General features: G+C 37.9%; 1 protein-coding gene across 1 annotated transcript in view; it reads left to right on the top strand.

Moving 5' to 3' along the window:
• The window catches only part of LOC111872313 (kinectin), a 79,013-nt gene that overhangs the window by 38,971 nt on the left and 27,381 nt on the right, over window positions 1-12,661 (top strand). Inside the window, exons 7-10 of the mRNA XM_033754643.1 lie at window positions 589-738; window positions 1,776-2,024; window positions 5,994-6,445; window positions 8,748-8,901. Of these exons, the coding sequence (XP_033610534.1) occupies window positions 589-738; window positions 1,776-2,024; window positions 5,994-6,445; window positions 8,748-8,901 (1,005 nt within the window). The remainder of the gene's footprint in view (window positions 1-588; window positions 739-1,775; window positions 2,025-5,993; window positions 6,446-8,747; window positions 8,902-12,661) is intronic.

The raw sequence follows: 12,661 nt of genomic DNA, 5'->3' as shown, positions 1-12,661 counted from the left end.
ATTTATGCGGGAAAAATTGTTTCACTTAACGAGCGTTTCGCATTATGAGTAAGATTCTGGAACGAATTATGCTCGTTAAGCGAGGTTCCACTGTATAAGTTTTCTAACAGTATAGCATACAACAGTAAGCTTTAGACATTGTCGCATGTTAGTGACTAGACATGAGGTTTGTATTGGTAATTGGATTTATTGACCTATAAATCGTAACTAGGAGTAATTATGTTGCTCTCACTAAATAACAGATTGAGCTTCTCACTACAGCACTCACCGAGTCTTATCAGAATCGGTTTCTATTGTGCGCTTCCTAGTGGGTCATGTGGAACATAATGGTATGCTGTGTCAACATGGCAGACATGTTTACTAAGCACAGGGCACTTTTACCCTTATACAGTTACATGATGTGTTGTATTTTAACAAAACTGCTCGTTTATAACTTGGTTATGGAACATATTGCACTGATAAGTTAGTGCATGTGCTTCACCTGTGAACAGTATATGATAATTGGTTTGTTCTAGCCTCTTTGAAGTGATCGCTGTCACAAAATTTTCTTTAATATGGATGTTTATGATGCCGTGGTATTCATTATAGCTGCAAGCTCAGATGAGTGAGGATCACCTGCTGCTCAGAAAACTGCAGGAGGAAGAGGGTCAGGCTCAGGGAGTGCTGGAGCAGGAGTTGCACAACCAGCGACAGCAGCTGGAACTTCATATTGCTCATCTCAATGAGACACATCAGGAGGTAAAGACAGAATCTGTTTAGTAAATGATACAGTGAATAAAAATGCCTGCTGTCCCTATTGGCCCACATGATGCACAAGGACCTACCCTTCCCTCTGTGGGTATGTTGTACCTAAACCTGTATACAGTAAACTCCCCCTTATCTGTCATGTTTGGGGAATGCGATATTCAGGTTGTGTGACTTTCAGTTCCATGAGAAGAGCTTACAGAAATCCAGTTTTTACCCTTTTCTAGTCTTTTACATATTTTAATTTTCTGTTTCAAAGTCAAAGCAACACATTCATGCTTTATTTCTCATATGACAGTCTTCTTAGGTGATGTAGTGAATTGATAGGTGAAATATTTTGGATGTACTGTAAAATGATCACAAATCCAACTAGCCTCCACTGTAATCACAGATCGCTACAACTGTAAAGACACTAGCATGAAGGAGGGATGATGGGCAGCACTGCTAGTGGTGGCTGGGAGAACAGTTATGTAAAGTGTGATGATCATATGCATGTTGTATCATGGTTTTTTAAGTACCTGTAAAGGTAAAGCGGCCTCCGTAGTCTAGGGGTAACGTTCCCACCTCATGACTCAAGGTATGCAGGTTCAAACCCATCGGAGGTCATGGAATTTTTAAGGGCAGAAAAATTCAGGGAACAAGTCCTCCAGGAGGAACTTCAAGACGTGTGTCCCGTGCCATAGATTTACAGCATGTAAAAGATCCTCATGTCTCTAGGAGACCTCTGAGCAAAATTAGGCGAAGTTTCCCACCCAAGTAGTTTCCAATTCCTCCAGTAGATGAGGAAGTATCGGGGACCACTGCCAGAGAGGTGGCCAACCTCGCTGGCAGGATGGGGCTGATAGCGAGCACCAGTACCGGAAGGGCATGGTGACTGGTAGAATATCAAAGGGGGATGTACAATAGACTATTAGTCGTGGTGCATGGGGAAACCCACCCCCTCTAATAATAATAATAATAACTGTAAAGGTATTTTCCTTTATAACTTGTCAGTTAATATTCCAAATATTTAAATATATTTTGAATTTCAGGCTGAAGCAGCTTTCAACTCGCAGATTGGTCAACTTCATGGGAAGCTACAAGAGCAGGAAAATATCAGTGCATCACTAAGAGCTGATCTGCAGAAACTGAGAGAAGGGCAGATGGGACGAGAAGGAGAGAACAAGGTCCTCAGAGAACAGATCTCTCACCTTGAGAATCAGATTCGACATCTTGAATCTCAAGCCGCTCATTTAAAAGAGTCTTCTGATCGAGCCCAAGAATTTGTAAGGCAGAATGAAGTAAGTAATGCTACATAGAAACTTTCTTAATTTTGTGAGTTTCATATGACGTGAAATGTCACTTTCTTAATTTATCATCCTTCATAATTCCATTTTTTAAAAGAATAAATTGGGGAAAATGTTTGCACAGTTTGTAGTTACTGTCTTTCATTGTGTGTTACACAAGACTACGCTTAAATTAGGAAAACAGAAACTGATAAGGTTAATTAAGGTCAATAAATAATGTACATTTAACACACAGAATGCTTCCTTATATTGTTTAAAGCTGCAAAACACTTTGTATATGCATGGTAATGTCATGAAGTCATATTTCATATCTTAAATTTCTGAGATTAAGGAGGATTCAATTTCATGTCATATTATAATAGGTTTATAAGAGTCTTGTTGCTACTTTTTTCAATGTCTGAAATCATGTCAGTGTTGTGTCACAAATATCACAGATATCCCTGTTGTTACAAACTCCTTGATGCTACTATACAGTACAGCATGTGCTGAGAGTTCTCACATAAGATAATACAGAGTGATAACAAAATTACGCACATTATACTGTCAGGTTGCTTTTCACATAGAAAGGCAGCCAGCAAAGATGAATGCAAATATGTATCTGTGTGATAACTATGAAACAGTTCAATGCAGTGTTGACATCATAGCCTTGAGCCCCCTGCCAGCTGTGTTAGTTGTGTTAAGCCCTTGGTAATGTGATCTGCACTGATTTTCAATTGCACTCTGCCAATTAATAACATACTTATTTGCTTCATTAATAAGAATTTCCAAATTATGTCATGGCAAATGCTGTTACACTTGTATGACGTGAATGATGCTTCTCAGATCTCTCCACTTGTTGGTACATGAAATAAAGTTCAGAATCTTGTGCAGCTTGTATGTTATTTTACAGCTGTATGTTAATGTGTATGCATAAATTATGTTCACATTATTCCTCATATTGTGTCATGTTTTCCTTATTGACAGAAAATTTAGTAGATTTACAATATATTAGAAACTAGTAACAAATAGCAAGAGTGATAAATAAAGTATTTATATAAAAGACCTCCTCTCTGGTCTAGTGGTCAGAGTTCCTGGCTACAGATCCAGAGGTCTGGGTTTGATTCCTGGCACCACCAGATTTTCTGAGAAGTGGTGGGTCTTAAACGGGGTCCACTCAGCCTCCTGAGGATAATTGAGAAGCTGTTTCAAGGAAATAGCAGCTCCAGTCTATAAACTGAAATTAACTGCCATGGGGATTTGTTGCACTGACCGTGCGACACCCTCTATCTGCTAAAGTTGGCACTAACTTCACCAACAAGCGGCAGTTGCTCGGTTTGGTATAGTTTGCTTGCAGACTAAAGATTATTCTATAAAATCTTAGTATTTACATAATACAGAGAAACTTGAAATATATTAGGGCTACAGAAATTTAACAAAAAGTTCTTGGGAGGACTAATCGCACACATTCCTTTGATATGACACACAATGAACATAGAATGATGCATCCAACAATTCTTCTATTGTTATGTATGTATTGTGTTATATTTTAGCGTCCTGTTGCACTGATTCATGTTCATGATGTGTATTTGTACCAACCGTCTTACAGTGCACACAATTTCACCTTTCTCTTCACTACATGTTTCGGCACTAATATGCAATGGCTTGACATAAATAAAACCACACCTGAAGATGACACATCAGAGCCAAAACATGTAGTGAAGAGAAAGGTGAAATTGTGTGCACTGCAAGACGGTTGGTACAGATACCCATCATGAACGTGTATGTATTCGTTAGTGTGGGGACATGTTTACCAAGCCGTTGCCTAGCAATGATTGGGGAGGATACACAGACACACAGCGAAGTGATCTCATAAGCTTACTTCTGTTTTTTAATAAGGACAGTAGGATTAAAAACATTTAGTTAGTGTGGGGACATGTTTACCAAGCCGTTGCCTAGCAATGATTGGGGAGGATACACAGACACACAGCGAAGTGATCTCATAAGCTTACTTCTGTTTTTTAATAAGGACAGTAGGATTAAAAACATTTAGTTAGTGTGGGGACATGTTTACCAAGCCGTTGCCTAGCAATGATTGGGGAGGATACACAGACACACAGCGAAGTGATCTCATAAGCTTACTTCTGTTTTTTAATAAGGACAGTAGGATTAAAAACATTTGGGCTTGCCTACGCATACACAATAATACAAAAGCCACTGTCTATAAGAATGGTAGTAATATAATATTATATTTAAGCATCCTGTTGCACTCTACACGATAAATGATACAAACTCCGTCCTAAGTGCAAACAATATATATTATATGTCCTTGATCTTGTTCTTTCTACACTACATGTTTCGGCCTCTATCGGCCATCATCAGGTGTATACTCTTAACGTTGCTGCCACACTGAACCCAGTCTAAAATTTAACATTTAAAAACACGTAGACACGTAGTACAGACAAGCAGCGGCACCCACACAAGAAGACTACATTAAATAACACCTGTACAGTGTGAAAACAAGAACTAGCCGCTCCAGCACTTAGACATAGGGCGAGTAACCCTAAGAATTTTAAATTTTAATTTTAAATTTAGAGAAAATTTTAAAAGGTTTTAAACATCATAACTAAAGATTTTTAGAGTGCTACTACAAGAATATCAAATTTGACGTGTGCAACATAATCTACATACCAGACACATATCAACGATGTAGATGTTGATAATACGAAGAATGTGACATTGTGTTTTTAAATGTTAAATTTTAGACTGGGTTCAGTGTGGCAGCAACGTTAAGAGTATACACCTGATGATGGTCGATAGAGGCCGAAACATGTAGTGTAGAAAGAACAAGATCAAGGACATATAATATATATTGTTTGCACTTAGGACGGAGTTTGTATCATTTATCATGGTAGTAATATGTTTACTGCTGTTGGCTAGCAATATCTGGCTTATCTGTCTTTTGGGTGTTACATTTAATGTTCTCTCCTTAGTCTGATCCGCTGTAATATGTAGACATTCAACATGGACAGTAGTCAGTGTCTGGCTGAGAGAAAGGAGGAGGAGGTCTGCTGCTGTGCTCAGAGCACCTACACTGAAAGGCCGATCCCACCTCTCATCAAAGGGGATACCCTGTTATCTAACAGTGTTGGGGGGGGGCAACACACAGACACAAGAAGGAGATTGCATAAGTCGCCTTTTGGGAAGTAGGTTAATAACAAAGAGTGTCATCACAGGCCTAAGAGATGACAAAACTAGGCTGAATTATATATATCTGTTACGGCCGGATTTTTAAACTCTTCTTAAATGCATAGATACACAACTGAGTTCAAAATCTTTGCAGCGCATGGACTGTGTTTATGACCCATAGTTACAAAACACCAACCTGGATCAGAACTTTGAAAGTATGGAGTGAATTTATATGCCACGCCATAGCTCAAGCGGTTAGTTGCTGGCTTCCCACCGCGGCAGCCTGGGTTCGATCCCAGGTCTGGTCAAGTTGAATTTGTGATGGACAGAGTGGCGCTGGTGCAGGCTTTCTCTGAGTACTTCGGTTTCCCCTGCCAATCTTCATTCCACCAAATGCTCCACGATCACCCTCGCCTATCATCTGAGGCTGGTACAATAGGCCAGAAGTGGCCGCAGTACAAGGGACTTAGTCCCACCCCACTAGCAATAAAAAAAAAATGTACTTTATATGTTTTAAAACAGTATGAGTGGCCATGTAATATTTAACTGTTTCTGTCTATATATATATATATGGTGAAAACTCCATTTAAGGTTTCTTTGGGAAGCAGTGGATTTGAACACAAAACTGTGGAGAATCTTAAATGTTTGAAATTTAACATTGAATTATTGATTTGGGATCACAGAAGTTGAACATTAAATGAAGCAGAATGTTGAATCAAGGAGCATAAGTGGGGGTCCCATTTCATATGATACAGACTTGATGCCTGTGCATTCTAATATTAATCTTTTTCATTCTAGGAGGAGCTGTGTCGAAAAGATGCTGAATTAGAACATCATATTGCTAGTGCCAGGCAACGTGAAGCAGAAGTACAATATGAATCTGCGAGTTTACTTAAAGAAGTGGAAACTCTGAAAGAAAAATGTGCCAGCTACAATGAAGCAAAGATTGAAGTCAGCCGTTTGATATCAGAGAATGAACATCTGTTAGCTCAGGTTTCCACAATGAAAGATCTGCATCTAGAGGTCCAGCACTTGCAAGAAGAGAATGAGCATCTGCTATCCCAAATGTCTTCGTTTTCGCAGCTTGAAGAGGAGGCCCAGCAGCTGCGAGAGGAGAATGAGTCACTTGCAGCACAAGTCACAGCGATGACTGAAAGGCCAGCAGCTGAGGGTCGAGAAAATGGAGACGTTCAGTACCCTGAAGAAAAGCGAGCAGCTGCTGAGGATGATATGTCACAGCAAGCTAGCATGTGAGTAATATGGTAATCATTTCCCCAGAATTTAGAATGAATAGAGTAAAACTCCGTCATAATGTACCTCTCTGTGTCTTGGATTCAGACATGCTGCATGTCTACTCATGTCTCCCAAAATGATAACATTTATCTTCTTTGTAAGTAATTTTGTTTCTGTTTGTTTTTTATTTATTTATCTCCCCCCCCCATAAACAGCTCCATTGAAATGACTATGTCTAGTTGGTCACTCTGATTGGGTAATATATTCTTGCACATGATAGGTGATTTACTAAGGAGGTACCAGTGCCTCTCTACATGAGCTATGGAAATGCTGTCCAGTGTTTGAATCAGTGTTTCATGTTGGAAATGTGGCATGCGTTTGAACCTAAATACACTGCACCGCGCCCTTCGTCTTCCTCTCCTCTTTTCTACTAGTTATATTATTATCACGAAGAGGAAGGGCACCGCGCAATCGTTACTGGCTCTATTGTCAGTTCCCACGCTCCCCTAGATGGAGATGGGGTATCCAAGCAAGGAGGAGGAAGCTACACTCAGTTCAGTGGCTAAGATAAAACAAATACAATTTTAATAACAAAATATACAGTACATAAATAACAAAAAAGACACTTTGACCCAAAAAAAAACAGACAACCAATTTCGCGTCGGCACCCCTTGTGTCGATGCTAGAAATATCAGGCCATACAAATGCAAGTCTAAATTCTGAGACAAAATAAAACCCCAAACCAAAATTTAATACGCGCGTCGCAAGCGTTCATGCAACGGCTTGCGACCGCAGGCAGTCCTTACCGGCCAGCAGATAACACCAGAGGGAATTTAGAGCAGCCCCAGCCGAAACCAATATTTTCCGCCACAAACCTGCTGGCTAGTAAACAACCTTCCAAGTCGACTTGGTCTAAAAGACCGCACTGCACAAGTCTCCCCTTCACAAGAGGGTACCTGGGACCACGTGACTGATGTCAGGATACCGCATAGTGGGGATGGAATCCGTCACAGGAAAGATGATGACATCATCGTGAGCAAGCTAAAGCTTAGCACGGCTCAACACTGTAATCTCTTATTGTAATTTGATATTAAATTTGTTATAAAAAACTATAGCACATAGCTCCGCCTATGAATTTTCTGTAATTTTTTTAATTGTCTGAAATCATCATCCTTTCAAAGGGGATTTCAGTTTGAGAAATAAGAAAAAGTCTGCTGGAGCGAGGACAGGTGAGTAGGGTGGCTGAGGAAGCACAGTTGTGTTCATGTTGGCCAAAAAGTCATGGATCGATAGCAATGCATGAGCTGGCACATTGTCATGTTGGAGGGACCAGGAGTTGTTCCTCCACAACTGAGATCATTTTCTCTTGGACATTTCAGCACTTTGAGATAATACCAACGATTCACTGTTTGCTCCTGACATAACAATTCATGTTGCACAACACCCTCAATGTTAAAAAAACTGTCAGTATGACTTTCACAGTCTACCCGACCCAGTGCTCCTTTTTTGGTCTTGGTGAATTTTTTCCAACCCATTGTGAAGACTGCATTTTCATTTCCACATTGTATCCATAAACCCATGTATCATGACCAGTTATAATTCTTTTCAGAAAATGTTCATCCTCGCTAGTGCAATCCAAAAGCTCCTTACAGGTGGCACTGCAACTGTCTCTTTGATCCTATGTTGGAAGTTGTGGGCCATCCCAAGAACAGCTCATCATGTATTGACTGCTGACTGTCCTCCTAAGCCATTCATAAATATGTGTACAATTCATGCACTGATCACCATAAACGTTTTTCATCATTTCATAAGTCTCCATGAGCGTTTTCCCTAGTTTGAAACAAAATTCAATGTTAATATGATGCACATGAATATCAGCCATCTCGAAAATTGCAAGACACACTCTACAAACACGTATCAGCAAATAACTGTAGGGTGATGACTAACCAAAGGAGGATGACATGACAGAAAGGATGATAATTAGAAAGCACGCCACTAAGCAGCACAACTTACCTGACATTGTTAAGACGTCAAGTTGGTGCACTATTTCAAAAGTCCCAAAACTTTTTGAACAGACAACTGTGTGCGGGAGTAGTAAGGAACATGAAATGTATCAACAGAATTCCACACGAGTTATGAGGTTCAGAGTACTAGTCTCCCCCTGCCCCCAGAATGTCAACATGTGTAAAAAAATAAGTGGCTTTTCTATTAATTTTGTTTACTTCTAATGGACCATGAAATAAAGTATTCAGAACAGTATTTTTTTTGTCTTAATTCGTGTCTCTGTACATATATTTAAATGAAGTATGATTTTTACAGAGTGGAGCAGAAAGATCTGTTGTTGGAGAAGTTGAGTGATGAATTGAAGCAGAAAGATTCTCTTGTAGAGAAGCTTAATTCTGAAATCAATACATACAAGACTGAGATTAGTAAATTAAATGAAGATTTGGAATTTCAAAGAAGAAAGAACAATGTAAGTATAGAGATTTAATATTGCACTTGAGTTTAAAATTTTGTTTGTATAAAGGATAAGAATATTATTATATATCCTATTTCTTAAAACAGTAAAGCATGTTAAGTGTCATGCCTTATCACTGCATGTAACAAGAATTAACTGTAGATTTGGTTGTAATAGAATATATTGACAAACCTTGAATTTTAATTGCCAAATTGCCTCTGGTTCAAATTTAAATATTTCGGTACAGTTTTATACTTCGCTTTCTAATTAGCACATACTAAATATAAAAGATTCAGCTGTCATTTCATAAAATATTTCATTAAATTACTTACAAAGTTTTTATATGTGTGGTAAATGGTTTAGAAAGAAAGCTCACACACTGTCTACCATATCTTCTTTCATAGCATCCCAATTCCTTGATAACCACACTGTTATTCGGTTAATGGGAGAGGAAGTTGCTGTGTTTCCTTTAAATCTGAAGCACTAAGTCTGCAGTTAAGTTGAATGAAAAGTAATGAGATGATAGATATATGCATAAATTGCCAAAACATGCAAAGTGTTAAGCATCCTTTTGTAAGAGGTTTTGAAATACCTTATGAACAAAGCATTTGAACATTAAACAGAAGAAAATTTTACTCAAAGTGGAAGGAAAGTAGTAGTGCTGAACTAATTTGAAATTGCACCATATAAATTTCAGTACCAGATAAGGGATTGTGTGAAGTTTTGGGATGTTAAATAAATATTCCACTAACTGGGAATAGCAGCATAATTTTTCTGTTATCCAGTGGCTGTTTCATCAAAGCAAAGTATGGTATGGACTGACAGATCTGAGCTCAATATAAGATATTCATCGAGTCTGTGCTTTATGTATAGAAACTGTTGATAATGAAAGTAAATAAGAAGTGTGTAAGAAATTGGACAGTTGCTGACAGTGTAAAAATTGTAATTGTATCTCTAATTTGTATGCTTTTCAGGATTTTTTGCCATTCATTAAGGTTTTATCATCTTGAACAAGTTTACAGACTTTGAATAAATTTAAAATTTATTATACTTCCCTACTGATACAGTGTTGGTGATGATATATCTATTATATGTATACAGTGGCCGTCCTGTAGTGCAAACAATTTCACCTGTCACTTCACAACATGTTTTGGCAACACAGTGCCATCATCAGGTGTCCCAACTACGTCAATCTATTGCATTGCTTGCCCTCATATGTTTTCGCAAACCATTTAAAAAGTCTGTATTTGTCAACTATGATAAATTTACACTCGCTAAAACTTGTTAAGATAATTCATCTTATTTGTCTTAATTAAAACTTGTATGTGGTTCATTCACTACGGGGTCGTTTTTCTTATTTTCTATGTAAACCGCGTCTTGTGATGTGTGTTCCCTTCTGAGCTCTGAGTGTTGACAGGTGAAATTGTGTGCACTACAGGACAGCCACTGTATACATATAATGGATGAAAATCAGTGCAACAGGACGCTAAAATATAACATTATGATATATCTTGTGGTTGACATATTTTGTATATATTTCCCAACAGTCTCTTTGTTACAATTATATTGATTTTACCTTTCCATTGTCATATTAATCTTCCATAAGGTTTCCTCCTTATAATTCTTTGTGCATTTGCTGCTTTCTGCATCAGAGGTACTGATCATGAGTGAATGGTAGCACTTCTCTTTCATATTTGGGAGGCCTCAGCTTCAAATCTTGACTTGGAGAATGTCAGTACTGGCTGAGATTTTTCACGATTTTCTACAGTCCCTTCAAACAAATTCCATCATGGCGCCTCAAATTATGTCATTCTCTTTTCCTTCCACATCCTTAATAAGCCATTATTCATTAATCATCTTTTCATTTGATGCTCTGTAGCCTGAGATACTGGCAGCATCATTAAATAAAGTATAAAAAGTAAGTATATCCATTTGAGCTACAATGAAATCTCTGTTTAAAGGATCTTAAGGAGATTTTTTTTACATTAAGCAAAGGTGTCACTAAATAGGGCTTATGCAAAAATTACTGCTAACTGCTGTATTGATTTAAAAATACCCAAAGGAAGTTATGCACAAATAAACACTGTCACATGATATAAATGAACTTACATGAACTTGTACATTGGTATTTTAAATGTAAGATGGAGAAAGTAACAGAAGAGTGGATAAAATTTCCTAGTAAGAAAATTCATAATTTGTAATCTCTTGCATGTAGTATTAGGGTGAATGGATCAGGGAAAGTAAGATGGACTGGGTATGCAGCACACATGAAAGACATGCACATTAAATTTTAGTCAGGAAGCCTAAAGGGAGAGCCATAGTCATAGACAAAATTATAGTTGAAGGGTGGTATTAAAATGGATCTTGAAGAAATAGTCCATGATGTTAGAGGCTGAATCTATTTCAGGGCAGGAACTGGTAATAGATTCTTATAAACATGGTAATGAACCTTCAGATTCTGTAAGAGGGGGGAAAGTACTGACCATCTGTATGACTCTTAGCTTCTCAAGAAGGACTGTATGCAAAAAAATATTCACAAACTTGTAAAATTGTTTCTGGAAAAAATTGCGGTCAGGCAAGACAAGCGTCATTTTCTTCATATATAGTCATGTTGCATTCACAATAATGGCTCTTATGTTTCTTCTGAAGCTAACTTTGGGCTATGTACTTCACATCTATATGCATTGAACTATGAAACTATGGAAACATCAGTTCAGCTAAATGGCTTTTAAAAGTCATTGCTTTACTTTGGAAATAGCAATTTGACTGGTTGGCAGCCTTGTTTTTATGGTATGTCTGTCAACATTCCTACATCACATTACCTCTGCATCATACTTTTCCAGCTATCTGATCAGTCTGTTTCATTACATAAGAGTTTAAGCTTTCAGTGGTGAGTATTAATATATTGATCTTCCAGGATGTAACACCATGCAGTCTGGTAAATGGATACAGACATTTTGGAGAAACCTATTACTTTTGTCTTCCAGACCAGCTACCTTCGAAACATTGGTAACCATCTACCAGACTACATGGTGTTACATTCAAGAAGACCACTATTGCTACAAATAGTGCAGCCCAGCACTTTATGTACTGAAATGACTCATCCCTGGCATCCTCCATACAGTTACCAAAACTTTATTCCTTTCATGAGGCTTTCTCTTATTTATCTTTTACTCTTCCATTTACACTATTAACATAGTTTATTTTTCATCTGGGAGGAATTTGTGCAAAAAAAAAATATTAATAGATGCTACACTTCTTGAGGTCTTGACAGTGTAACAGCAAGGCATGGACTCAGGTAGCCTGTGGTGTAGCATGTACTCGTATGGGTTGTAAGCTGAGATTCATGAAGTGTGTTGGTGGGAGATCAAGCACAGATATTGAATTTGAGAATATTCAGGAATCATAGTATAACCATCTTATATTGAACTAGATATGGAGACTGCTGTTGAAATGATTTTCAGTCATATGTAGCATTAAAACTATGAATGAGGAACAGTATTGCAAATAATATACCACTAGTTAAAAAACCCCTTCTTTCATATTTTGCGTGATGTAGAAATTTTTAAATAACTGAAAAGTGAGAACACTCAGAGATATTGGGTTTTCGGACTTTATCCATCGTCCTGGTTTTTAAGATAACTAAGAAAAAACACGACGTTTCAGAAACTGAATCTGTTTCCATTCTAAGATGAGGGAAAACACCTATTCTGTTGGGTCCCTTAGAAAGAGCTAGCCTCAATCACTGGACCAGTGATTTCTAAGGGACCCAACA

Source organism: Cryptotermes secundus, unplaced genomic scaffold (assembly GCF_002891405.2).
Source record: "Cryptotermes secundus unplaced genomic scaffold, Csec_1.0 scaffold55, whole genome shotgun sequence".
Lineage (NCBI taxonomy): Eukaryota > Metazoa > Arthropoda > Insecta > Blattodea > Kalotermitidae > Cryptotermes > Cryptotermes secundus.
Note: the sequence above shows the minus strand (reverse complement) of the source record. Positions and strands in the feature narration are given on the sequence as shown.